General features: G+C 37.5%; 3 protein-coding genes and 1 long non-coding RNA gene across 4 annotated transcripts; 2 read left to right on the top strand and 2 right to left on the bottom strand.

The window, feature by feature from the left end:
• The first annotated feature begins 261 nt into the window (after nucleotides 1-261).
• LOC148864765 (envelope glycoprotein) lies at nucleotides 262-5,144 on the top strand. The gene is made up of 2 exons (XM_088979297.1): nucleotides 262-931; nucleotides 4,459-5,144. The coding sequence occupies exons 1-2, from the start codon at nucleotides 801-803 to the stop codon at nucleotides 4,913-4,915; spliced, it is 588 nt and encodes a 195-aa protein (XP_088835423.1). The 5' UTR covers nucleotides 262-800; the 3' UTR covers nucleotides 4,916-5,144.
• Nucleotides 5,145-7,316: 2,172 nt separating this feature from the next.
• LOC148864764 (dolichol-phosphate mannose synthase subunit 2) lies at nucleotides 7,317-10,192 on the top strand. Its single transcript, XM_088974822.1, has 3 exons — nucleotides 7,317-7,475; nucleotides 9,604-9,717; nucleotides 9,789-10,192. Exons 2-3 carry the CDS (start codon nucleotides 9,628-9,630, stop codon nucleotides 9,939-9,941), a joined length of 243 nt encoding a protein of 80 aa, XP_088830948.1. The 5' UTR covers nucleotides 7,317-7,475; nucleotides 9,604-9,627; the 3' UTR covers nucleotides 9,942-10,192.
• A 6,205-nt stretch (nucleotides 10,193-16,397) lies between these two features.
• LOC148864762 (plastoglobulin-1, chloroplastic-like) lies at nucleotides 16,398-25,785 on the bottom strand. The gene is made up of 3 exons (XM_088980509.1): nucleotides 24,848-25,785; nucleotides 17,275-17,470; nucleotides 16,398-16,940 (listed from the first exon to the last, which is right to left on the bottom strand). The coding sequence occupies exons 1-3, from the start codon at nucleotides 25,678-25,680 to the stop codon at nucleotides 16,629-16,631; spliced, it is 1,341 nt and encodes a 446-aa protein (XP_088836635.1). The 5' UTR covers nucleotides 25,681-25,785; the 3' UTR covers nucleotides 16,398-16,628.
• LOC148864763 (uncharacterized) lies at nucleotides 17,521-24,136 on the bottom strand. The gene is made up of 3 exons (XR_016110592.1): nucleotides 24,015-24,136; nucleotides 23,833-23,903; nucleotides 17,521-17,603 (listed from the first exon to the last, which is right to left on the bottom strand). It is a non-coding gene; the product is annotated as an uncharacterized LOC148864763 (long non-coding RNA).
• Nucleotides 25,786-26,993: the final 1,208 nt, after the last annotated feature.

Raw genomic sequence — 26,993 nt, 5'->3', positions numbered from 1 at the left:
AAATAGACCAAGACCTGTATGATCGCTATGCCAATCTTGTATCTGTATTTCTTCTTTTGGGAGATTTGCTTCTCTTTTTAAAAAGAAAAAGAATACGATGGCTGACCAGTGGATTTTTTGTCGCCGCCGATGGATTTTACATCATGGATGCCGGTGTGCAGTGAGGTCGCCGGTGAGAGTTTCTGAATTTAGGCTCGGCGGAGGAGAGAAGAAAAGAGTGTATGGGAGGGAGTTCGAAAATCCCAAAAGATTGAAACTTGAAAGAATTGGGTTCGGTCCTTTTGCGTCCGGTTAAACCGGATTTATTGTGCTAACGTGCGAAGTTCCGTTAACGTTAGTGATTATCTATCCACCGACGGGCTCGTTTCTGGTCTGTGGGCCTACGGGCTACGGATTCACAGTATGCGAGCTCGATCTATTAATACCTCTCCGAGTTAACATCTGCCTCCTACAGAAAGCTCCCCATCTCAACGTATACATCTCTATGTATATCTTAACGTGCATTGGGAGATGTTACCAATATACGGTTAGGATGTGTGTGGAGCGTATTTGGGGCGCATGTGGGGGCAGATGTGATTTCCATTTACCTCTCCAAGCTAGTGGGGAGAGAGAGAGACTTTGAAAAAATGCATTGAGACGAGACTATCAGCGGCTGCAGCCCCCAGATTGAAAGACTTGCGCAAAAAGAAAACTTGAATCGAATACAAAGAGGATAAACGAACAGTTGGGAAACAAGATAAACTTGGATCAGATTTTAGAAAGAGCAAGCGAGTGAGATAGCGACTAGCGAGGCCAGAGAGATGGTGCTGTGGGAGATCACATTGGCAACCGCCTACTTTTTGGGGATGAAACGCACTTACAAGCTGGTTCTGAGGCTTCAACGTCGTCTCATCAGCCCTAATCATCCTAGGCTCCGGCAGTTCGTTTACAGGTAGTTCTATCTTTGTCCTTCTGATTTTTCTATCTTTTCTTGTTCCGAATCTCTTCTCGGGGGGATTCTAATGTTTATTCAGCGTTTCTTTATTGGTTGATCACAAATAAACCGGTTTCTGATGGCGGTTGTGGATTATCTCATAGGAGGGGTAAGGTTTAGCTATTTAGTATTTGAAAATTAGGTTTTTCTTGTTTTGTTTCTCATGCGAAATTGGTAGTCGACGTGGCATAGATTGAGGAAGATCTGAGCTTTCTTTAATTTTTTCCTTGTTTACTGCAAAATACGGTTTTAAGATTGGAAGTAGAATAGGTTCATCGGTGCGTATGCACATTCTTATCTCCAGTTCGCAGTACCGATTGTCAAACTTGGGTCTACTGATTCTTTCTCATTAAATGCTTTAGGTTAGTAAGTTAAAGGTTATAGTGCTCACCTGAAATATCATCATCATCGTCCATGCCTTATCCCAAGTTCCCAACTATATGGGGCCGGCTACTCACCTGAAATATCTTAACTCCAATAACAGACCGACTATAGGTTGCTGATACCTTCCTTAATCAACTGAAGAACCAATAGTAAGCAGGGAGGCTGAAGTGGATGAAGGTTCCAAAAGATTAAAACAGGCATTAGAGTGGGAAGATGGGGATAACTTAATTCAAATGGGGAGAAGGAGATGTCGGCGGGCATGAGGCAGGGGTCATCTTTTTTGGTGGAGAGAGGGGGGGCAAAGTAATCATTCTACTCGGTTAGGGATTTTGGGTTTTCCATTCACTTTGGGAAGCAAAGGAGTTATTATAGGCCAGATGAGTGGGAAGTTGCTTGGTATTTTGGTTTTTGTATGTGCTTTGGTTAGGCTAGATGAGGTGAAGGGTTCCATTTACACGTTTGTACTTTAATTGCTGGTAAGACCGAAAAAGGTAATAATTACAACCGTTTATGACAATTAGGTGCCACTAAGCACCATTAGGCTCCACAAACGGTTGGCGTGCACAAAAACCGAAGTTCACAAGCGGTTGGCGTGAAAAACGGAAGAGCAAGAGAGAGTTGGCCCTTTTGTTTTGTCATGGGTATTTCTAGGATCAAGTATTAGAGTGAGGTGTTCTCGTGGGTTAGTTGTGCATATTGTTCTTTTTATATAGCAAGGGGTGTCATATCTTTTTCTTTTTTGTAGCTATTGTCCTCCCCTTTCTCTCTTCTTCTTTCTTTTGGTCATGTTTCTTTCTTCTTCCTTTTTCTTTGACCCTCTTTTTTCCTGTTTATAGCTTTTATATCATATGATCTTTATACAATTACAGAATTACTTTTACCTATCCAAAGAAAACTAGTGAAAGCCCTACTAAGTCTTAGGAAAGCTTGGAAGAAGTCCATTCGATCTTCATATAGTGCTCTGCAACAGATAAAAATGAGTTTATTGTCTGATATTTTGTTTTTATTCCTTTCCTTGATCACATGAGTGGAAGTGGTAGGTATAAACAAGGTTTAAAGTATCAATACACCCCAATAGTGGAAGTGGTAGGTATAAACAAGGTTCAAAGTATCAATACACCCCAATACAGTGCAAGGGGTGTATCGGTGACCCACCAATATGATACATATTGGCTGATATGGACTGACACATGACAAAATTTTGAACCTTGGGTATAAATCTCTAGATGTTACACTTCATGCCAGGCAATTGGAGAAATTCCTTCACAGTGGCAGCCATCTTGTCTCAATTAAAGGGTTTGCTAAATTGTTGAACCAATAATCAGATAATGTGGTTATGACAGAAGTCTCTGGTTGTCCCCAATATAACATGTAAAGAATACTTGACTCTAAGGAGGCCTAAATGCGTAATGCGTAATGCTGTGTCTATCTTACCAGTATATCATTTTTGTACTTGGCTTCTTTGAGTACAATAGGCATATCAATCATTACACAAAGACTAGTCCTCTAGCTTGAATCAACAAGCCAACAACAGTAGCAACCTTGTTCTCCCAGTTGATTCTTTGGATGAAAAATGAACTCTTGTGAGTATAAACCTCATTTAGCATGATTCATGCAAAGCATCTTCTAATGGTGGAAATATTTAAGGGTCTCAAGGGTCGAGGGTAATAACTCCTAATGAATCAAAACCATATTGCCAGTGTTTAGACTTTGGATCATGAAATAAAACTTATGGATGTCAGAAAACTATATTTTTTAACATATTTGAACTTTTCATTGAAACAGGAAACCACCTAGCTTAGGACTGCATCAGCTATTATATGAAACATTAGAAAGAACTTCATTATCGAGGTTGAGGAAACGAGGAGTCATAGAGTGGGTATAGGATCCAACAGATACTTATTTGGAATTAGGGAGATGAAAGGAGCCTTATGCCCTTTTTTTTTTATAATACTCATTCTCTAATTAGTGATGCCTCTAAAGTATCTGATCATGAAGTCTGTATTTTCAAAGGTGTATTGGTTAATCCAATGGCATTCATTAACGATAATACAGAGAACTAGAACGGTAGCTGCACGGAATATGATTGGGGGGACTAAATAAACTGAGTTTAGGCAGCTGTTCACTTGGCCCAACTTCGGATCCAACCATGTTAGCCACCAAGACATAAACTAATCCTAACCTTCGAAAATTTACCCCTTAAGCTATCACATAGAATGATAAACTATTTTTGTTTATCTCTCATTAATTTGTGGTCTACTGAGTGGATGTGTGCATGCTGGTCTACCAACCTATGTCAACAAGATATGATATTCACATATTCCCCTCTCTCTACCCTCAATTTCCTTCAATACCCCCCTACCAGCTCACCCTCATAACAAGGAGAAATACCATGAACGGCATATACTTTATCCATTCTTTCCATGTTTTTGGCCACTGGATTGCTCTTAGAGCTGAATTTGCTGCACTGAAGGTGACCCAACACGGGGAACAAGGGATTGGGGTTTATAATGAGGACATGCACCATGTGGTGTGGTAAATTATGTGGATCTTGTTGAATGTTGTGGAAGCACATAAATCCAATGCTTGTTGTGGATTATTTAGATGAGAGCATACTGTTTTATACAAGGGTAACTTGATTAAGTCTGAATACTTCCTTAGCTTCTGCTTCTGAAATGATTATTGCTTATGAAGTATCTCTAAATGATAATTCTGTGGACACAATATGAATATTTCTGCTGTGTGAATACATAGCATATGAAAGGCCTGCTGGGTGTACTTCTGATTTCTTGCTCATTTCCCATTATCAGTGTTATTAGTAATAATGTTTAATTATTATGACCTTAGACAGACGTGCATTTGAGATCAAGGAACCTTGCTTGTATGCCAAATGATGTGCAACCAGGATTCCCTTGATGAAGAACATGAATCTCAGGCATGTGCTATAACAGGTCTATATTTGATAGAATGCTTGCATGGAAATCTGGAGTTCATCATGTTGGTTGTATTGGAATTGTGATTAATGATTTTGCCGGGATTCTAGTTTGTTTTATTTTATAACCCTAATAACTGTTTTCCCCTGTTTTCCCCCTTTTTTGCAGGCGTACACGTACTGTTTTTGACATAGCAGTCAAGGTTCACAGGAACATACAAGAAAGAGACATAGAAGTTGGTAGGAATCTTGGGAACTGGATCCTTAGGTGGCTTGACAGGAACAAACCCTCTGCTAATATCCGTGGTGGTCCGTCTGGTTTGCCTGCTGGTGGCAACTTCGCCAAGCAAATGACATGCATCCCTATCAGGGAAACTTACGGATCCAGAGGAGGGGGCCGACATGGGCAAATTAATGGACGTGTATTTGCCTCATCGATGAACTTAAGGCGAAAATCCTTCCCAACCTTGGGAACAATTATGCTTCCAGTAAAACCAGCTGCCACCAATGTCCAGTATAGGCACTTGTGCATCAATGGGCCTGAGATGCAGAGAATGAGATGTGGAAGAGGCAGATTTGAAGGAGTGATTCGAAAGGACATAATGCAGTGGATGCAGCAAAGTTGATGAAAGAACCTGGCATTATTCACTAGAAGTTTCCACATGCTTTGTATATTCTTCCTGCCATTTCCTGTTGTTTTAGATTAAATTTGATTTTAATGAAATTCTGTGATCTCGAGGAAACGTTTTACTGTAAGAGTACATTTTGCTAAACTGCCTGATTGATGGGTCATCTCTTAAAGTTGGAACACTGGACAGTTTCTGTTATAACCACAATGATGGACGGATTGCTATAGATTTTGCAGTGTTAACGTTTAAATGAAATGCTTCTCGTTTCTCTGTTTCCATGGAACAGAAAATAGTGTTTTTCTGATCCCCAGGAAGAAGGAATTTTAGAATGTGACACAACCACGAGATCTGAAACTTGGTAATAATCCAATGTCAAGAACTCAATGAGTGGTTCAAGGCAGTGTTATAAAATATAAATACCCAGATATGGTCATCAAATGATTCTTGATTTATACAGGTTCAGTGATAGTTAAACTAGTAGAGTAGTAGACTGAACCCCACTGAGATTCGCCATTTTTTACACTTGATTGGTGTCTTCAAGTGGTGGAAGGATTTTCCTGCCAACGAAATTGTTAAACCAGTGAAGTTATCAAAGCGCTTGGAATTTGGAATTTTGGATATCCATATTTTTTGAAAGCTGGGATTTGGATAACTTGCTTAGCCGATTGATTAATTTCCGTAGATATAACTAATTTGATTTATTAGCCCTGATTTACCAAAATATAAAACCAACTTCACTAAATCGGCTAAGATTACCTTTATTTATTTGTTTTGTTCAAAAGGAGTTTCAAAAAAAAATTAAAAAATGTTTGTTGAGGAACTCTGCAATTGTTCCCAAATGGTATGAATTATCTGTATGCAATTTTGGAACTCTTTTGCTCTTTGGCTTCTCTCACAGTTGCTGTAAAGGGTTACCTTCCTTGTCACGTCGATAAATTATATGGCCAATCCCTACTGACATTGGCCATGCGGGATTTGGATTTGTTCCTCACATCGAGAATATTTCTGTGATTGAATGCTTTTAAGGTTAAATGAGGATCAAATCCCAATCCGGCCATGTGTTCGGACTCCCCAGTCTATATGTCATTACTTTGGGCCTCTACCTAGCTGATCATAATATATCAATAGCGGATTTAAGGTTTAGGGCTTATTTTTGCCATGTGGCAAGTTCTTTAGAGTTAAAAGTTAAAACAAAAAGGGTAAAATAGGTGGCATTCAGAAATGTGTAAATATCGTGGACGGGACCGTTTTGTTCTTGTTCACGGTAAGATATGGTGTTTTATTATATATGGACGGTCATCGTCCACAAAATAGCGTGGATAGGGATGAGCCACACCTTAATTTATCGTCTACAGTATTTTCTCGTAGATGATCTATACTATGGTGTGGACAGTTTGTGGGAATGTTTCAGTATAACATACCTTTGTTATATTGGTCTAATTATTTTCATTTTATTTAATATTTTAATAATTTTTAAATTTTTAATATTTTATCAATAAAATAATAAATTTTAATGTTAATTCTATCACAAGTCTCGCAGTTGTCCTTCTCATCTCTTTTTTTTATTTAAATATTATTTTTTTAATATTTTTATCAATAAAATAATAATATTTAAGATATTAAGTTTTACTTTTTTAATATTTAAAATATAAATTTTTAATTATTTAAAAAATACAATTATTGTCTACATATTGATGCCTCTTTTTTAATTTATTTATCATATAAAATACAAAAATTAGATATTTATGATCGACTGTATAAATCTCCTATAAAATGTATATGAGATAGATGGAATCAAAAGCACATCCACCAATTTCTTATCCACACTACATAACACCCCCATAATTAAAGTACCCATATGGTTTAGAAAATAGGTTAACAATGGAAAAATTTACCCCTTATCATAAGCTTATGTTAGAATCTGGTAACATATGACCCCACCTCACATGTATATTTTTATGGGTAAAGTGCTGAAACCTCCCCTGAAATTGTTTTGCCATTGTTGAAACTTCCCCTAGACTTTAGTAATTGCAATGACCTCCCCTAAACTCTTTGATACAATTTCAAGTAGACCTCCTTTGGTATAATCTTCTAGGCATATAACTGTCCAAAATACCTATGAAGTTACTATTGAGACTAGTTTCTATAGAAAAAACAATACAAACTTTATGAACAACAAAAACAAAGAGAATTTAAAGTTGCAGTTTTACCTTTGAATTTAAAGTTGTAGTTTGGGCTAGTGATTTATATGAATGGAAAATTTGGAAAATAAACATTTTTGTCAATGTAATTGTATAGGTATTTTGGACATTTTCATTACTCTTTTTTAAAGATTCTATCGAATGGGTCTACTTGCAACTATGCAGAAAGTTAAATTAAAAAATAACCTGAAATCCCAGGGGAGGCTTCAGCAATTTACCCGTATTTCTTTTATTTGCAGTTTTGCTCATCCGAAATGCCCAGGACTTCCTTCTCTTCCCCCGCTCCACTGCTAAACTGCTGACTTCCATTCTGTTCCTCGTCAAGGCCGAAGCTTTGTTGCATCCGTACTTCTAAGGTCAGCAACACAGCACCCTGCAATTCTTGTTTGCCTTGTACTTGAATTCTTGCTTTATTTGGTTCCTATATTTCAATGATTCAATCGAAGATCTCGTCAGATATCAGTTTTCAAAAACCCTAGAAGCTATCAAGGGATTCATTTATTCTTCATCCTTTTTTGTTATGATCCATTTGTCCCATGTTCATGGTATGGGATGCTAATGTGAGGTATCCTTCATCGGTAGAATGGGATGCTGTTGTGGGGTATATATGTGCTTGGGTTCCCTCCCTCTAACAGACCCTACACTATGCCTCGTAGTTGAACTTTGCTTTGATTATATCAGTTTTGTTGAACTTTCTTTTAGCTCTCGTCTTCAACTGCTCTTCTTTCTGCATTATATTTGGCTAGCTCCTAATTCAAGCCATTTGTGTCTTCGTATCTATTATAATTGACAGATTTGTTAACGTTGTTAAAAGAGTACAAGAACAGTCTTACACCCCCAAGAGGTAGTTTGCCTTGGGCTACTAACTTCCTGAAAATTAACAACAAGAAGAACCTGATCTGTTTCATTACTTGATTCCAATACACACTCTCCCTTGTGGTCCTTTGTTTTGCCAACTGATCTGCTAGCCTATTTTCTGATCGTGGTTTGATAGAGCTATATTCTTTATTGGATATGGTTCTAGAAAGGCAGGCAGGATTGAAATGGGAACAGAATTCATAAATTTGGGAAGCTTCCCTTGAAACTTAAATGGTTTTGTATCATATTTGGTCCATAAGCTGATTCAACCATAACAAATTCTTACACATCAATGAGTATTTGAACATTACGTCTTACTTTAGTCTTTAGGTTGCTGCCCTTCTGTGGAACCTACTCGCCTATAATATGCTATAGTTGATAGCTAAAATGGTCATGAGTGACTCTAATAGGTTAAAAGTTAGCTATTAAATAAAACTAACCATTACTAGGAAAAATATGAATGACATGGGAAGAAGCAACAGGTTGTTGACCTTATATTGGTCTCTGGAATCAAAGGTAATGATCAAAGATCACTTATAGACAATTGGATTGCATTATTAAGCACCAACCAAGCTATATCACTGTAAAAATTTGAGTTGTTCTTCTTTCATATTGTTCATTTTTTATAGAGTCATAGAACCATCAGTATTTGGATTAGTGCCTTTGTTGAACCTACTAAAGAGATAGGGGTTCCATGAGGAGATTGACTGAACAGACTAAGTTGTCTTGTCTTCTTTTTCAATTTCTTGTTTTTACACTTTGTGGAGTAATAAGAACTTGTCCAATATGGAAAAACATCCTTTTCATGTTCCTGAACTTTGATACTTAAGAATTGTAGGGCAAAGCCTAACATTAGCAATCTATTCACAGTCTGATCAAAATAATTCCATTTGACTGGGAAGAGGTACTTTGTGTTCTTTTCAGAAGGTTTCAGTCGAAGTTCAATATGCTGATTTAAGAAAAATTTCAAGCCGCACAACTTGCACTTAACTAAGAATCTGAATTGCACTTATTTCCCAGGTTTACACTGAGAAGCCACATTGCTGAATCACCTACTATGGCCTTTGTAAAATTGGTAATATGCAAAAACAGGACCATTGCCAAATACGAGTTATCTAGGATCGTGAATGTGCACAACACAAATTTAAATGTGATTGGCTGATGGGAAGCATGGTATGGAAATGTTGGAAGAGAGGGATGAGAGAGATGGAGAGAAGCAGAAGTTGGATTTGTGGAAGAGAGAGGGGAGAGAGATGGAGATGGCACAAGTTCTACCCAGAGGAGAGTGTGGGCTATTTTAAACCTCGACCTGCATTGACCACCTTGCAGTTTTTGTGATGTCATATACCTAGGGGAAATAAGTCATGTTCCAGGCTGTTGCTGATTTTTATAGAAAATCTTTTTAGGATGAACTCCTTTCCTGCCTTGTCTTAATGGGATGATGAATCATACGGCCATCAAAGATTTAAAAAAAAAAAAAAAAACAAAAAGAGAAACAAGGTCCAATCTGGCATACAACCCATTTGTACCCTTTCTTATTTTTGAAGAACTGATATCTCTGTGACAATTTTTCAATTTTATGAATACATTTTATGAGGTTACTGGTTTGCATAATTTTGTCTGTAGGTGAAGTATGCTGTAAGTATCACCATGGAATTGGCAGACAGGGCAGTAGGGTTACTGTTATCCTTGATTAGCTTGTCTATGTTCACTTATTATACATTTTGGGTCATCATCCTGGTTAGTTTCTCACTTACCATCTTTTTGCATTACAATCCTATATGTTGATTTCCTCTCTACTGTTTTTGCAGCCATTTGTGGACAGTGATCACTTTATCCACAAGTATTTTCTCCCTCAGGAATTTGCTATCCTTGTACCTGTATTTGCTGGTGTGGCACTTTTATGCTTCTTATGTCTCTCTATTGGATTTGTGATGCTTAAGTCAAAAAAGAAAAAAGCTTGAGGGATATTTTTATTCTTATTTTCTGGTTGGTTGTATACATTTGATATCTGAAAGAGTACTGCTTTTAAAGTGAGAGCAGATTACGAATTTTGCTTTCTTTGTCAATTTTTATCATGTAATATTTGCATTTCTTGAGTATTTCAATCTTAATGTTAGTCTTGTAATGGGTGATGCTTGTTGTTCCATTAATTGGATATGATTGTAAAGTTGCAATAGCAAGGAAAAAATTGAGAATGAGTTTTCACTTTGTATGTTAGGCAGCCTTTGGTAACTTTCCTAAATATCTGAGAACAGAAAAAGAACTATTTTCTGTTACTCAGAACAACAGAAATGGAACATCAAAAAATTACCTTAGGCCAGTTTAATGGCCCCATTTAAATCCTTTAATGAGAATAAACTCAATTTAGCATTCTATTAATTGTCAGACATTCTAACAGCAAATACTGATAGAAGGTACTTCCCGGTTCTGTTTTGGAACAAGTTTGCTCTATTTGCTTTATATTGGCTCGGAAGCCCAAGCCAACGGAATCCTTCGACGACAGAAACAGAGAACTGCTGTTCGAGCTCCAATGGACTTGACATTGACATACGACATCGCCGGCTATTCTGAAGACCTTAGAACATCTCAAGTATGTTCTATGTCCTCCCTATGTCCTCCCCATGGAGGTTCACCGGTGATGGAAAGACCGAAGACATCAGATCATCGCCGTATTTCACAGTATTTGGAAGGGAAAAGTAGCCACCCAAAATAGATTTGGGAAACACCGGAATAGATAGAGGCCAAATTCTGTTTGGGTTATATATATATTGTGTTTTGCAGGCAGAAGGGCTCGACAGAGGCCAGATGTCACTTGTTCTCACTCATTCTTCTATCCTAGCTAAGTTAAATTGGAAAACCAGAAAATAGGGTAAAGTCTCGTTCACATGGTTGACCACATATCCTAGCTAAGACGGTTCGTTTATGGGAATCCAAATATACATATGTTGGGACTTCAACGGTCCAATATAGGGGGAAATGGTTAAAAAAAGCCATGGCATGATGGTGGGACCCATTCTCTGGAATTTGCAATGTAAAAAACTCCCAAACACTAGAAAATTTGCATTCTCAGGTGTCTTTCTTCCAACCAAACAACTATGGGTGCAAATGACCATAAAACCGGCCTAACTTTTGCATTTACCTGAACCATGATTATTTTCATTTACCCTCTTCCCAAACAGAGCCTTAAAGGAGGGCAACAAAGCAACAATTTTGCAGTTGAATACAGTGTTAAGCAATAACTAGTTATTCTGGCCTCTCTAGTGGGTGTGATGACCAGTCAGTAGTTGACAAAAAACATATAAGATATTGATACAATCTATATTATATATAAAAGTGTGAATGTAGTGTTAAACTTTTTTTAGAATAAAATTATCCTCTTTCTTTATTTGAGAAAGGGTATAAAAGTTTTTTTATTATAGTTTTAGTGCCAGTTTTAATGGCTACTATAATGGCCATATTTGTGTATTTAATCCATCTCTAATTGTAAATGTTGAAAATGTAACTTCAATTAATGTTTTTTACCTCATTTAATCCCCTCTCATTAAGTCTTATACTTGAGGTATTAAATATAATTTTTTCGTATTAAATCCTATATTTTGAAGTTATTTTTCACTAATAAATGCTATTAATTAGATTTATGCCAATATTTTAAACAATATAAACTTATATATTTTGAAACTCACTAAAAAACAAAACCATTCTTTATCCAAGTGGGGGCTAAGAAATTCAACCATCCAAATCAAATTGATCAACCTATGAAGTCATAGTTAGGTAATAAACTTTTTAAAATATAAATAAATATAGAAATTTATAAAAAAAAAATATAGAAAAAATTAAGACACACTTATGATATTTTTATTACTCAAATTAGAAAAAGAAGTGTAATAAACAAGATTTATTTTTATTCATAATGAAAATGAAATACATAATTTAGAAATGACCAAATATGAAATATAAAATGTTCAACTTTTGAGTCAAATGTATTAACCTTTAATGTCATAAATAAATAATAAAAATTAATAAAATATAAAAATACAAAAAAATTGCAAACAAATCCAGGCACATGTATAATATCATGTATTTATCATATTAAACAAAATGTAAGTATAACATATCAGAATTGTTTTTACACACAAAAATACAAAAAAATATAGAAAAAATTGAACACATCTATAATTCTATATTTACATTACTATTAAAGATATGAATAAGATTGTGGAACTTTCTTTTGACTAAAATCAATGTTTTAAAAACCGGCCCAAAAAAAAAGCCACTTTGGCTTCCGGTTTCCAGGTTAGGGGTTTAATCATCCAATTTGAGTGGATTAAACTGATAAGATGTAAATTATAATGTAACTTTTTATTTTGATCGTTGGATTAGGATTAGGTTAAAGTCCACCGTCTATATACATTATTATGAGAGAGGAGTATAAGACTTTAAGAAGGAGACAGCTGGTTAAAGTTGAGAAATTTTAAAAAAGAGATAGAAGAAGAAGAATAGAAGGAAGCGTCATCAGAGGTGGTTGTCACCATGCTCACCGATCATTGTTGCATAACCATTTCGACTTGAGAAGAAGAAGAAGAAGAAGAAGAAGCCATTGGAGGCTATCTCCATGTTCATCATCATCACCACTACAGCATTGTTTGCCCTCTTCTTACATCTTTCTCATCTCTCTCAAATCTTACATCGTTTGTTTCATTAGTGACTTGGTGTATATCAAATTTTAATATAAGATCAGTGTTTAATCTCTCATCTCTTGCATCAAATTTTTTATTTCTTCATTAGAGTTGCAATTTTTTTGTTGTTACAACTTAAAAAGAACCAGAGAAACGAGAACTCAAGATCAAAATAAAAAAAAAACTAAAAAACTCTAACTAATTTTGGCCATTGTGAATAATTGAACAAAATTATGAGATATGAAACTTTTTTTTTTTCATTTTTTTATTTTCTAAATTTTATTTTAACATAAATAAAAAATTTGAAATTAGTTTGAAAGCAACCAGAGAACCGTTAATCAAGTTGAACATTTTAATGGTTAAATTGTCTAGGTTGGCAGTTCTTTGACGATTTCAACATTTTTTTTTTTTATAAAATAGTGGTTCAAGGCCAAAATAGAACTAGTGACTTGACTAGTTCCCAAGCCAAAATGGTTTGGTTGTTCGGTCTGGTCCGGTTTCTAAAGCAATGACTAAAATACTCAATTTTGAATTTAGTCCATATTTAATTGCAAGGTTTAAATTGTAAATTAAACTACTACTTTTCGTTTCATTCCCTCTATATAAATTTTACATTTTTTTTGATAAATGAACAAAAAAAAAAAGATACACCAAAAAGATAAAACACTACAAAAAGAAGAGTCTAGCTAAACAAGTAGGCATGTCAATGATACTTGAAAATTCACAGTTCGATTTAGCTATCACATATTTGGATGATGTATTTATGTAATCATATTTGAATTCTGCAATCTATATTTGATTAATAATGAAAAATAAAAAATACATAAAGTTTATAAAAATTTTTGGATATATTATTACTATAATTATCATCATCTAGAATTGTCACGTGCAAAGCACGTGTACACTTACTAATTTTATAAATGAAGTCAATATAGATTATAATTTATGCAAAAAGAATGAGACTGAAAATTAGTATCACAGCCTTTTTTGGCAACTCCACTACCTTCTTATGTTGTATGTGTTTTGCATTTTACATTATAGCATAGGGACCATTAATTGGTATAATGGTAAACTCCTGGGTTGAGGAACATGAAAACATGAATTTGAGCGAGTCACCTTGTGCCAAAGAAAAAATGTTGGACGTAGGTCTATATTGAGCCTACCCTTCCCAAGACCATTGTAGCCAACATTCTATAAAACAGTTGTAAGGTCAAGTATATTGTACGGAATTGAGTGTTGGACAGTCAAGAAACAATACGTTAATGTGAATGCTAAGATGGATGAGTGGAAAAACTAGAAAGGATAGGATTAGGATGAAGTCATCTGTAGAAACCTAGGAATAGCTCCAATAAGTGATAAATAAAATGAGAGAATAGATTAAGATGGTTTGGTTATGTGAATAGAATACCACCAATTCTTTTGATACCCATTCCCTCCCTATGTCTCTTATCAATTCGATCAATCCTTTATTCTATCTCAGGGTCTCAATCTAACTCCAAACCTCAAAAAAAGAAACAGCTACAAATTCTCTTCAATCATCTACAATCGTTCAATCTCCAATGCACCTCCAATTCTCGATCCGGACATTCAAACCTCCATTCTACATATCTACCAAAGCTTCGCTCTTTTGGTTCCATATACAAATCAGTCTTCATTACCTGCCTTGGATCGACCATAAAGCTACTTTCTTGAAATCACTTTGCAGCTTACATAACTCTTCAGATTGGTCGTCGCATTTATTTGCCTTGGATTTCTTCCTTCACATTGGAACTAATTAATCCCTTCGCGTCATCTGTTGATGAATAACTGAATATTTCGATTGAAGGCAAAGAAGAAGAAGAGGTTTTGCATCATGTATTGATGTCTTTGTAAGAACAAAAAACACGTAGAATTTAAGCAAAAATTGTATTATCCATCCCACCATTAATGGAGATAGTTGGCGTTTAGGTCAGACGTCAACGACAATTCCTTCTGCTTGGTTTCACAATCCAAATGAAATCCCCAATAACCCTCACTTGGTCTCTTGACATACTTCAAAATTAGCGGGAGAACCACGAGAAATCTTTCTTTCCTTGCTCGGGACTCTCTGTCAACTACTTTTTGAAAATTTTACAATGGGCCTCTCTCTATATAGTCTACTGTGTGTAATCTCTCCTCTAGGCTCATCTGAAAGCTGAAAGCTGGGTTTTTTGGACTGGTTGGTGGGCTTGATATGTGTGTGCGTAATAATGTTGAATTTACTTTTTGAACATAATCACTTGTATAAAAAAAGCCAAGCAAAAATAATCCATTTAACCACAATTGCACATATCTTATCATATTTACAAAATCTTATATTTATATTATGATGTAACAGGTCATTGTGTTAGAGTCCGGCTTCCATCAGGGCAGAGTTGATGCGTGCATCATTCGCGCACCATTAATACGCGCTACGCGTCCTTGAAACGTGTGTGTGATGAAAATGTGCGAGGTGAACTAAACGCACTTCTTCTCGCCCATACCGAATCGAATCCACCATTTTTAATCTCACTCTCTCCCCCTCTCTGATCAGTAGCGACCAACAGCTATCACCATTGACCGGTGAAAACTGGTGGATGAAATAAGGTAAATCTGGGCCAGAATGAGAAGAGGGGAAATAAATGGATTTATGTAAAGCGATTCTTTTGGGATAACAGTCGCCGGTTTTTCTGCTCTTCCCTCCCCACCGTCTCTACACAGTACCGAACCGCCCCAGCGAGTACCTGAATCTCCACCGCCCAAACAACAACGCCATCGAAACTGCTGCTACAACCCTCGCCGTTTGGAGGCGGAAATGGGGAAATGGCTGTCGGAGATGCGTAAGCCAGGGAAGAAAACGAATATTTGGTTGGACAACCTCGAAACGCCGGAGATAGTAGTCACTACCTATGACGTTGCGGTGTTACAACTTAGAAGGCGATCGTCCAGCTCATGGGGAAGCTTCATTGTTGATGATATCCGGTCGACAGCTCATGAGGCGGCTTCATTGCTTAGAGTTAGGGGGCCAATGGGAAGCTTCTAGGTGTGTAGCTCCAGCTCGTACTCTGTTCCAACAATCATCAGGTTGTCGAAGAGTCAAATTCAAGCTAATGAGTTTGGCTTCTACAAAGTCAGCAAAATCTCTGTTAGTGGAGCCACCTAATGTGATTTACAGGGCTCTCTCTCCTCAAACTTTTCTTGAGCTCTGTGAGAGATTTAATGGCGGATTCTTGAAAGAGGTCTATCTCTTTTTTGGTTGAGGTCCGACTGGCTTTTGCTTAACACGGTTGAGGTCCGACTGACTTTCACTGTGAATCTCATGTATTTACATTCAGCTAATCCAAATTCTGCAAAACCAAGCTGCACTCCCCCTCCCCCCTTGCAATTCCTGACATCTAAAAAAACATAAATGCAAGGTGGCTAAAAGTCTGTCTAGTAAGAAGATAAATTTGTCAGTGCAGCCCAACTTTGCAATTGATATGGACTGTTTTACACTCTACATATTTACATTCACACTTATTTGCATCGTTTCCAAACTCAACCTTAAGGAGGGAGGTAATAAGTTCTGTGGTTGCAGAAAATTTACTCTGCTTGTATTAGATCAATTCGAATCCTCTACAATTCTGTGTAGGCCAATAAGATACAACACGTGACAAATTGATCGGGGAATAACTTGGAACTTGAAAGGTAGTTCAGAAACAAATAAGAGCAAACCAAATCTGAAGTGAAAGTAATAAACCAGAATTTACACTCAACCTATTTGCACTACCATTATTTAAAACCAGTGGAAAATGAAATTCACAGTGTAACAAACCGAGCCTAACGAAGCATACTTTGTAGTCATAGGGCAGCCTAGGGGTAGGAGTAGGGCCCTTAACTTAGGAATTTATTCTCCATTGAGAAACTAGAAATGTACAATAGAAAGAAATAAACGCAATACACAAAATCTATTAGCCCTCACCAGTTGCTTTGTGGCTACTGATCTAGCAGAGGACTACCTTCTTTTGCAAGAATAAACAAGCCACCATCACCTCTTGATATCCGAAGATCCTCGTCAAGGTAAGTTGTTATCAGCCAGGATTGGGACCTTTCTTGTGCAATTGGAAGCTTTAGAGGTGGCTGGCCAGAGATTGCACGAGAAACACTTGCCACAGCATCTTGCAGAGGGTTGAGGGATCGCTGCACAGGTGACAAATCAATTTTCTGGCCAAAAACATCTATATTTTCAGGGAGATGAAAAGTAGACTTTATCTCCGGTGGTTGGAAGGCCCCTTCCTTGAATTGGACCTGCATATATTAAATTGAAGTCACAAATGGATAGTTAAGAAAAGACAGTTCTATATGCACTTATGCCATAGTGAAAAATTGGGGATATCTCATAGAGGACGCTGTGTATCCCTTGAGAACGCGCTGTCCTCTCTATCAGAACACAGATAATTAACGCCATTAGATGATACCCCCAGTCAAAACACTCCCACCCTGCTGATTGTAACAAATCTGAAATATTTGAAAATTCTATTTCCAGTACTCAAAATAAACAATTGATCAACTGGGTACAATTATCTAATCAGATCGCTTTTATGCAATTGATTCAGCTAAACTAAGATGTATGTGATGGTACCTGTATTCTTGAAGGGCTTCGGACTTCAAAAGTAGCAGATGCACTGAAAGAGAAAGTGGCAAAAGGACTAGAGAGTGAGGTTGAGTTCTCTATGGTCAGGCTTTTGGTGTCAATCTTCTGGCATATCCTTTTAATCTCCAACAATGGTATTCTCCCAACTGCTAGAAGAGGCAAGAGCTCAGAAAACGCTGTGTACCTAATGAACCAGAAACCAACTCAATGTCATCATCAGCTGATCAGCATTACCTACTAAGGTTTATCCCAAGTCTCAACCAATTGAGGTCCTCACATGAAATCATGCTCCCGTCCAGTCTACCAAGGACCATCTCCTATATTTTTTGAAAGCAAAAAGATAATTACAATATGCAGGAATCTCAGTAAACCCTCCGTGAGGAGGCTTTCCCTGCATTTTGTCAGATCAAAGAACAACCCTACTGACCTCCTTATCAGAATTCAAAAGTTATATTAACAATGAGTAAGGGTTACAGTTGCAGGTGGGGATGTGACACCTGATCCCTAGAAAGATACATGACTTACAAGAGAATACTACAGAGTTTTTGACAGGAGAGTGAAACAACATGCACCAAGGTTCAGATTTTACACGAGTTACCATGTTTTGCACTTAGAAGGATAAAATAACAGGATTTCCAAATCAAAAACTGAATTAAAGTGGTAATCTAACAGAATATCAACATGCAAAACAAAAACAAAAGAAAAAAAAAAAAACTCCCTGAAGGAGTAAGAAATAATGAGTATGCTTCAAGTAAAAATAGGCATAAAAAGGAAAGAAAAATGTTGTGCCCTCTTAAGAGGATGTCCTGATAGGTTATTAAAAAATACTCAAATATAGACTATCATTTGTCCCTTTTAATAGTAAAGAGAAAAATCATTCAAAGTGATTGATAAGGAATCACCTACCAAGAAAAATAGAAAAACAACAAATGATTCTCATCTATTTTATCTCAAGTATTAATAAGAAAGATAATATATTTACACAATTAGAGATAAGAAAAAAAAAAAAAAAGAACTAAGAGATGAAATGGATAGGCTATGGCAAGGGATACTAAATATAAGCAAGCATTTATAGGAGGGTACTAGTGGATAGGCTAAATTATTATTTTTTTTTGGAAAAGGTAAAGTAATATTTATTGATAAGAAATTACACACAGGAGGCTGAGATCAGTCCCAGTCCCAGAAAAGGCTGACTGATCAAAACAGCAAATACACATTCCATCAAGAGCTAGAAAGAAAAAAATCTGACACATTACAATTTCTAAAATCCGCAGCCACAGACACCCAAGACATCGGCTTGCCCACTGATTTCTGAATTAGTTCTTCCGGACTTAGGGTCTTGTTACTGAAACCTTCTATTCCTCCCAGTCCAGATGGACCAAATTACAGCAATTGGAATCATCTTCCAGACAGTCTTCTTTTTCTTGCTCAAACCCATAAGCTGCCAGCAACACAACAGCTCTTTAATCGACCTCGGCATCACCCAACTTACCTTCATGGAGCTGAGGAAATGGTTCCACAACTGAGCAGAATACGGGCAATGGATACACAAACGGTCAGTAGATTCAGCACTCCTCCCACACAGACTGCAAGACAAGTCCAACACCTGAATGCCCCTTCTCACTAGGTTATCTCTAGTAAGACATTTATTAAGAGCCATAGTCCAAACTAGGAAGTTGGCTTTAGTTGGACTGTTGGGATTCTACACTTGTCGATCAGGAAAATCAAGAACACCCCTCCTACCGAGGTTAGCAGCCAGAGATTTGACAGAGAACACCCCATCACAGTTCCACTTCCAATGCCACTTATCCTCCGAACTGTAATCCAACTCTTGGTTCTGAAGACAGGTCAACAGATTCAAAGCCTCTTCCACCTCCCAATCATAAAGGTTCCTTCAAAATGAAGGAGACCAAAGAATTGAATCACCAGATACACTATAGCACTCTGCAACTGAAACCTCTTGATCCGAAGCACACTGGAAGAGGAGGGGGAAAGAATCAGCAGGGGGTTCATTTCCTTATGCCTAACCCCCCTTCAACTTTGGGGAGGCAAACTTGCTCCCAACTCACCAAGTGCACTTTTTTCTCCTCCCATCCTCTCCAAAGAAGACTCCTTTGAAGCTTTTCAAGATGATTTGCCACCTTGTTAGGAATAAAGAATAGAGACCGGAAGCGGGTGGGTAAATTGGGGAGAGTGCTCTTAATCAGAGTCACCCTACCCCCAAAGGAGAGGCATTTTGCCTTCCAAGAGGCCAGCTTTCTTTCCATTCTCTCAATAACCAGGTCCCAAATTGCAGGAGAACCACCACTTACCCCCAGAGGGAGTCCCAAATATTTGACTGGAAGGGACTCAATCTGACAAGCCAAGATACCAGCACAATCTGCTAAGTTGGAAACCTGGCCCACTGGGATAATTTGGCTCTTGTTCCAATTAACTTTTAGACCTGTTGTCACTTCAAACCAAGACAAGATCCCAAGGATTAACTCCACCTGAGAGGGAGAGGCATCCACAAAACACAACGTATCATCTGCAAATTGAAGAATATTCACCTTCTCTCTGCTAAGTTGGAAACCTGGCCCACTGGGATAATTTGGCTCTTGTTCCAATTAACTTTTAGACCTGTTGTCACTTCAAACCAAGACAAGATCCCAAGGATTAACTCCACCTGAGAGGGAGAGGCATCCACTGCAAATTGAAGAATATTCACCTTCTCTCCCCCCTGGCACAATTGCAAAACCTTCCCACTCACCTAAATCTGTAGCCTTCTTATAGAATAGAGTGAGGATCTCCATTACACATATAAATAGAAGAGGAGACAAGGGGTCGCCCTGTCCAAGACCCCTAGAGCTATCAAAGAAACCTGCAAACTATCCATTAACCAAGATTGAGAACTTTGGAGAAGTGATACAGACTTTAACCCAATTCCTCAATTTCTGCCCAAAATTCATCTGATGTAACACAAGATCAACACATCTCCAGTTGACATGATCATAGGCCTTTTCAATATCAAGTTTACAAATCAACCCTGGGGAACCTTCTTTTTTCCTGGAATGAATGAGCTCATTGGCAATGAGAACAAAGTCCAGCATCTGCCTACCCGGAACAAAAGCACTTTGGTTATTTGAGATAACACTACCAAGGACTCCTTTCATTCTCTCAACAAGCACTTTAGCCAAGATTTTGTTAAAGGTGACTCACATGTGGTAACCAGGTGGCTTAGGGGTAAGGCTGCAACTTGGGTTGGGTTAATGGTTAACCCAAACCCAACCCAAAAAATTCAGGTTGGGGCAGGTCGGGTTGATGCTCAGGTTAGGGTTAAGGCTGAGTTTTTCCTATCCAACTTTACATTGGGTTGGATTAGGGTTGACCACTTGGGCAACTCGACCCAATATGAACCCAACTTTACTAATGCTTTGTACATGTGTATTATAGTCCCACCACATACGATCAATCTATTTAGTCTTAATTCTTAAGCCCTGGTCCAAATGACAAACTATCATTAGTGATTTTCATTCCATAATTTAGGTTTTATAATAAAACATGAAACAAGAAAATACCAATAAAACTATGGTTAATATATGATTATAAAAGTTAAACATAGGTCTCTTAATCAAATATTAAGAGAATTTGAGAGATGTTATGAGATTTTAAGAGGATGGGAGAAGATCGGGTTGGGTTGGGTTGGGTTGAGTTAGGGTTGAAAGATTTTAGGTTGGGTTAGGGTTAGAGTTGACTAGAACGGGTTGAAGGTCAGGTTGGGGGTTCAGAACCTTGGACTGGGCTAGGGTTGACAACAACCCAATCTAACCTGGCCCAACTTGCACCCCTACTTAGGGGTAATAAGAATAGACCATGGAAATCTAGACATATCATAAGAGAATTGTAGCAACTAATTCAAGGGTTGGGAGCAACTATAAATTGGGTACCTGGATATGCAAATGGACTAGCAAATCGGCTGGAAAACCTGGCAAAGCAAGGGGTTGGGAAAGAGCAATTGTATTGAGGTTTGGTTTATCAAAGGAATCTATAATTGTAATCTCAATGTATCAGGTGGTTAGCCAAGGCTAACCACATCCTGCATCTCTATGTATCAACCAATGTTTTAAGACTTGGACATGATCAAACAGTTGGACCATTCAAACTGAGAGCTTGAAGACATTCTAGTTTTTTTAACCCCTATTTTCATTTTTCTGGAAAACCAGAAGAACTGGTCAAAACCTAGTGGACTATTGAAAATTGGTTGGGTTTCAACAATCCAATAGTCCAACCAACCGGATCACTAAATCCACATAAACTTTAAAATGCAAATGGCAAGACTCGAACTTTAGATCTCAATATAACATGCAATAGTGTCAATCTATTAAGCCATTACACATTTTATGCTTAGTTTTATGTGTGTGTGTGTATATTGAGATATATATACCAAAGAGAGAGAGAGAGAGAGAGAGAGAGAGAGAGAGAGAGAGAGAGAATAGTACATATTTTCAACAGAATGCAAGAAATGAGATTTGAACCCTGATCGTTTGTGTTGAAAGTAGCACCTTAAACATCTACCTGCCACTTACATTTGAGTTATGAATTGCAAAATCTATTATCTATATTTTTTTGCGACTCATAGTCAAACCACTTGATCCATTACGTGGAAAGCATTCCGGTTTTGTGTCCAATCTGAATCTTAAAACACTGGTATCAACTTTTTATTTTATTTAGTTATCCATTAAGCAAAAGTGTGAGGATAAGCCTCAAAGTTAAACATGAGGGAATTTTCCGAGCCTTAAGGCACATCACATATCTTTTAAAACACTATTCCAAAGGGTGTTTGTACGTGCACATGCATGTGTGTGTGTGTGTGGGTGTGGGTGTGGGTGGGTGGGGAGGGGGGGGCGTGGAGAGGATGGGGAAGAGACAAGGGTAGCTCATAATCAAATCACTTGACCCATTAGCTGGCGAGCATTCTGGTTTTGTGTCCTGTTCGAGTCTTAAAACACTGGTATCAACTTTTTATTTTATTTAGTAATAAAATTTTTGTTATCCATCAAACAAAAGTGTGAGGATAAGCCTCAAAGTTGAACCTAAGGGAATTTTCCAAGCCTTAAGGCACATCACATATCTTTTAAAACACTATTCCAAAGGGTGTGTGCACGTGCACATGTGTGTGTGGAGTGGGGTGGGAGGGGGGATGGGGAAGTAACAAGGGTGGTAGATGTAGTAGGGGGAGAAGGATCAGGTGGAGCTTTTAAAAACTGATTAGAAGTGTTTTAAAAATCGTAATCATAGAGAAAGCTGAATTGAATTGAATCGTAAACCGTGTCATAAATCGTAAGATTATTTCTAGTTTTTACAAACTTGTCAAAAAAATAAATATAGATATATTAAAAGGTTGAATATATATAGGAAAGTGACTTTACCCTAATTTTAATCTATACCTACCATATATGTACCTAAAACAATAGGATTTACCACTTATACAATAGAAGCCTAAGATGATATAACCAAGTTTGACTTGAAAGTCAAACAAATCCACATACAATGACTCTTTAACCTACATATGATGGAAAATAAACTCAATTTCTAGTCTTAAATAACGTAAATAAATCATTTTTTATTAAGTGCATTAAAAAAAATCTCCCTTGGCAAAACTAAATATAAATAAAAACATAAGAAAGTAGAGAACTACTTCTTAATTGAATTTATTTGAATCATACTGAACTGTAGAAACTGTATAAATTGTAAGCTTTATGAATCAAATCATAAGATTCAAAAAGAAAAAAATTTGTAAAATTTTTGGAAAAAAGGAGTCAAACATAAGATTCGAATCAAAACTCTTGGGATTCATGATTCAAATCCTGAACCGTATCGCAAAGCATAAGGTTTTGACAACACCATGGTAGTTTAGAGTCAGGTGCAAGTGTTGGGATGCTTTCTTGTGGAGGTTGCAGGGGGTGTAGATATTTTTTCTAATGTTTATGCTTCTGGTTTTCATTGGTAGTTCCTTTTCTCTGCCCCCTCCCCTCTTAGAGGAAGTTTGGTTCACCACAGATAAGTATTAACATTTCTACTGATATCAATTGATCATCAGTATAAAAGTAAAAAAGCACATTTGGTTTCCCATCTGTAAAATAGCTTTGATAAGTAAACTTAAGTAAATTAGGCAAAGTAAATGAAACTTATTTAGAACTGATGATGAGTAGTTTATGTGATAATAGAGCTTTTGCAAACAAGGCCCTTCAGGAGAAGGATTTGGTGAACAAGGTTATGAGCAGATTAGGTTCCTAGGTTTCAGTTAACAAGTATTTCCAGACTTCATATGATTGAGCATACTTGGGTGGGAAAATATGTTTGAGGGTTGATGGGTGTTCTTTGTAGTTTTGTTCTTGTTGGTTTGCATCCATTTTTGATTGACTACAGTCCCTCACTTATCTTTTGGGTCCTCTCTTCATCTTTGCAATTTTCAGATGGTTGTATTATAAACAAATTTTACCTTGCTTTCCTCCAAAAACAAATAAAAAACTTATGTAATAAGTTACTTTTCAACAAGTAACTTACCATAAACCTACTAATGAGCCAAATGCCACCTTATATATGTTGCTTATTTGCATTTTGCTTTAATCCCTGATCTGAGAAAATTAATACTTTATTAGACAGTGAAACAGGATAAAAGAAACCTCAGAATATTTAATCAGAACAAGTGAAAAAAAAGGAGAGAATAAAAGATGAGAATACCATACAATTCTTTTTTTATAAGAAACCTTCTTTGTAAACAGCAATGCAAGTCCTTCTTAAACTGTATATTCCCATTGTACAGCTTCTTGATGCACATGGGCTGATGCATTTTGATTCAGGAAGGCAATATAATACCTCTTAAAAAGAACAAAAAAAAAATGAGAAGAGAGTATGAATGTCTGGTCCTCAATCTCCCTAACCGTTCTTTAAATGTAAAATAAACATCAACTGAGCTGCATCAATATGATTTTATGTCTCCCAGTATATAAAAGATTCTATACTTCTTGCATGAGAAAATTCTCTATGTTTTCCCACCTTCATTTCCTTCCCCAGTTTTGCATGTTTAGAAACTAATTCTATAATTTCACCATTAGTTGGCTCCACGAAATGTTCTACTTCATTTAGTACTTGCTTCCATCTCCCTTCTTTCCTAATGAATTCTAGTTGCTGGTAAAAATTAAAGGAGAATCAACTAAGTTATAATCGAGTTGAAAAGATGAAACCTTTTCACAACCAAGCAATTACTTTGCTTGATCCAGTACAAAATAACCTCTTCTGCTCCAGCCAAGCAATTACTTTGCTTCCGGCCTCCCACCGCATACCACTACATTCCCCACTATTAAAAACCCATCTTATTACAATTGGAGCCTTCTTTACATTTAAGTGAATCCTATGGGTTAGATTCTCTTTGGTGATCTCATTTGTGCTTGATTTTAATAGCAGATTGATATAACAGTTTCCCATGTTACTGACAAGCAGATAAAATTTATTCAAACATCTTCGATCACATAGAAACCTTTTAGAATTAAAACCAAGATAAAAAAGAAAACCCACTTACAGTAACACCCAATTTCCATCAAGAAGGAACGTCGCCTCCACGGGCGCTGGAGTCGGATTTGACGCTTCAAGCTGATTAACCAACTCCAAAACCTCTGCTCTAACTTCTCCAGATGCTTGGAACCCGAAATCAGTACCATAAACAGTCTCAACCAAGCACCGCTTCAAGTCTTCAAGCTTATCGTACACGGCCGGGTTGCTACGCCCTGAAGTATATTCAGTACTCGCCTCACCTCCTCCCCATTCGTCTTCATCCTTGGGAGGATCAGCATCCGAGAGTTTCGTGTACGAAGTCTCTTCTTTGGGTTCGACTTTATACCCCCATTCGTCAGTAATGCCAGCAGAAGCCTCGTCGACTTTCTCCTCACCGGGTACCTTGCCGGAAGATTTGTCAGTCGAATTTCCATCATACACATTACGGTCCGTACTCGCTTCACCACCTCCCCATTCATCTTCATCTCTGGGAGGATCAGCATCCGAGAGCTTCGCCTCCGAAGTCTCTGTTTCAGGTTCGACTTTGTCTCCCCATTCGTCGGTAATGCCGGCAGAAAGCCCATCGACTTTCTCCCCACCGGAGAACTTTCCAGAAGATTTGGCAGCATATTTCCCGTCGGAACTTCGGCCTTTCGGAGGCTTATATACCGAAAATCGACCGATAGATTGATATGGCAATTCGCCGGATAAGGAAGAACGGACACGAAGGGAGGGAAATCTACCGCTTGTATGGACTAGGGAGAAGAAGAGAGAAGGGTTTGGAGATCGATGAGAGTAGAAGCGGAGAGTTTTGGGAAGTCTGAAGTGCAGTAAGGTGTGCGAAGCCTGCAGTGCTGCCATTTCTGTTCTGCGGAGCGAGGGAGCTGATGAGAGACGTAGAAAAGAGCTGATGGGTTGCTTGTTTCCCTGTAACAGGCAGACCCCCAACGGAAACGCGACGGGATTTTCTGCAAAGTAAAAACGAGTTCGAATGGGCCTCGCACATAGCGCGCCTCACACGCACATCCAACCGTGCATTGGGAATATCTCTCGTACTTGTCATTGTGCGCGGTTGGATGTGCTTGTGGGGCGCGCCTAATAGAATCCGGATCACCTACCAACAATATACCTTCCCTCTACTAATATAATTTCACACCACATGCGAATTCATGCGAATTCAGCAAAAACTCCGAGCATCCAGCCGAATTTGCCATGTGTACAAATGGGGCATCGAGTAATAAAACAGGTGGACAAATTACGCCGAGACAATAAGCACGATAATTCATAATTCCTTCATTCAATAGATCCCCCAGAAGGTAGAAAGTAGAAACTAGATTTTTTTTTTTTTTTAGTGTTATGTACCATTAATAACTTCTCCTAACCTCTTTTTCCCCAAAGTGCTGGTTACAGGATTTGATTCAACATCAATACTGGAACAAACTAATACACCACCAAGCCAGCCCTCGATTGGTAGCTAGAAACTAGATTGAGAGTTCTGCACAATTAAGGCGATGTTTGGCATGAAAATCAAACTAGAAACATTTATATCTCCTACACTTTACAAATGGTCGGGTGGGCTGAGGTTAACCTATTGGGTCTAATGTCCAAGCCCAGATTGGGCCTGAAGACCAATCTTTCCAATTGAGCCTAGACTGGGCTCACGCTGGTAAGCCTAGTTACATTAAAAGGTTGCATGAGTATTTAATATCTTGTGGACCAATTCAGAGGGTAGAAAGCTGATTCACCTCTTGAGTTGGGAAAGGGTTTGTACGCCTAAGAGCCAAGGGGTATGGGTCTCAAAAACCTTTTATGGGTGAATGAAACTAATCTAGCTAAGTTGAGAAGGAAAATTCTCACTAAAAAAAACAACTTATGGGTTGAAGTTGTTAAAAATAACTACATGAGATCTCTTAAACAAGGGTATTGGATGGGAGATTGGCAATGGTAGATTAATGAACTTTTGGAATGATAGATGGATGGGGGAAAGGACAATATCAGAAATGATCCCTTAGGGAACAATTGAAAATGAAAGTCTATTGGTTAGTATTGTTCTTGACCAAGAAAGGAATGTTTGGAGTAGGGAGCAAAATTGTAACCTTGTTCCAAATGCATGACATTTGGTTAAAGACTAAGGCAACTTTCATCCCTTCTAGCCAAAAGGAAGATCGAATGAT

This window comes from Nelumbo lutea, chromosome 3 (genome assembly GCF_056320005.1).
Source record: "Nelumbo lutea isolate HS-2025 chromosome 3, American lotus-T2T, whole genome shotgun sequence".
In the NCBI taxonomy this organism is placed as follows: Eukaryota; Viridiplantae; Streptophyta; class Magnoliopsida; order Proteales; family Nelumbonaceae; genus Nelumbo; species Nelumbo lutea.
This window is presented reverse-complemented; position numbering and strand designations above follow the sequence as displayed.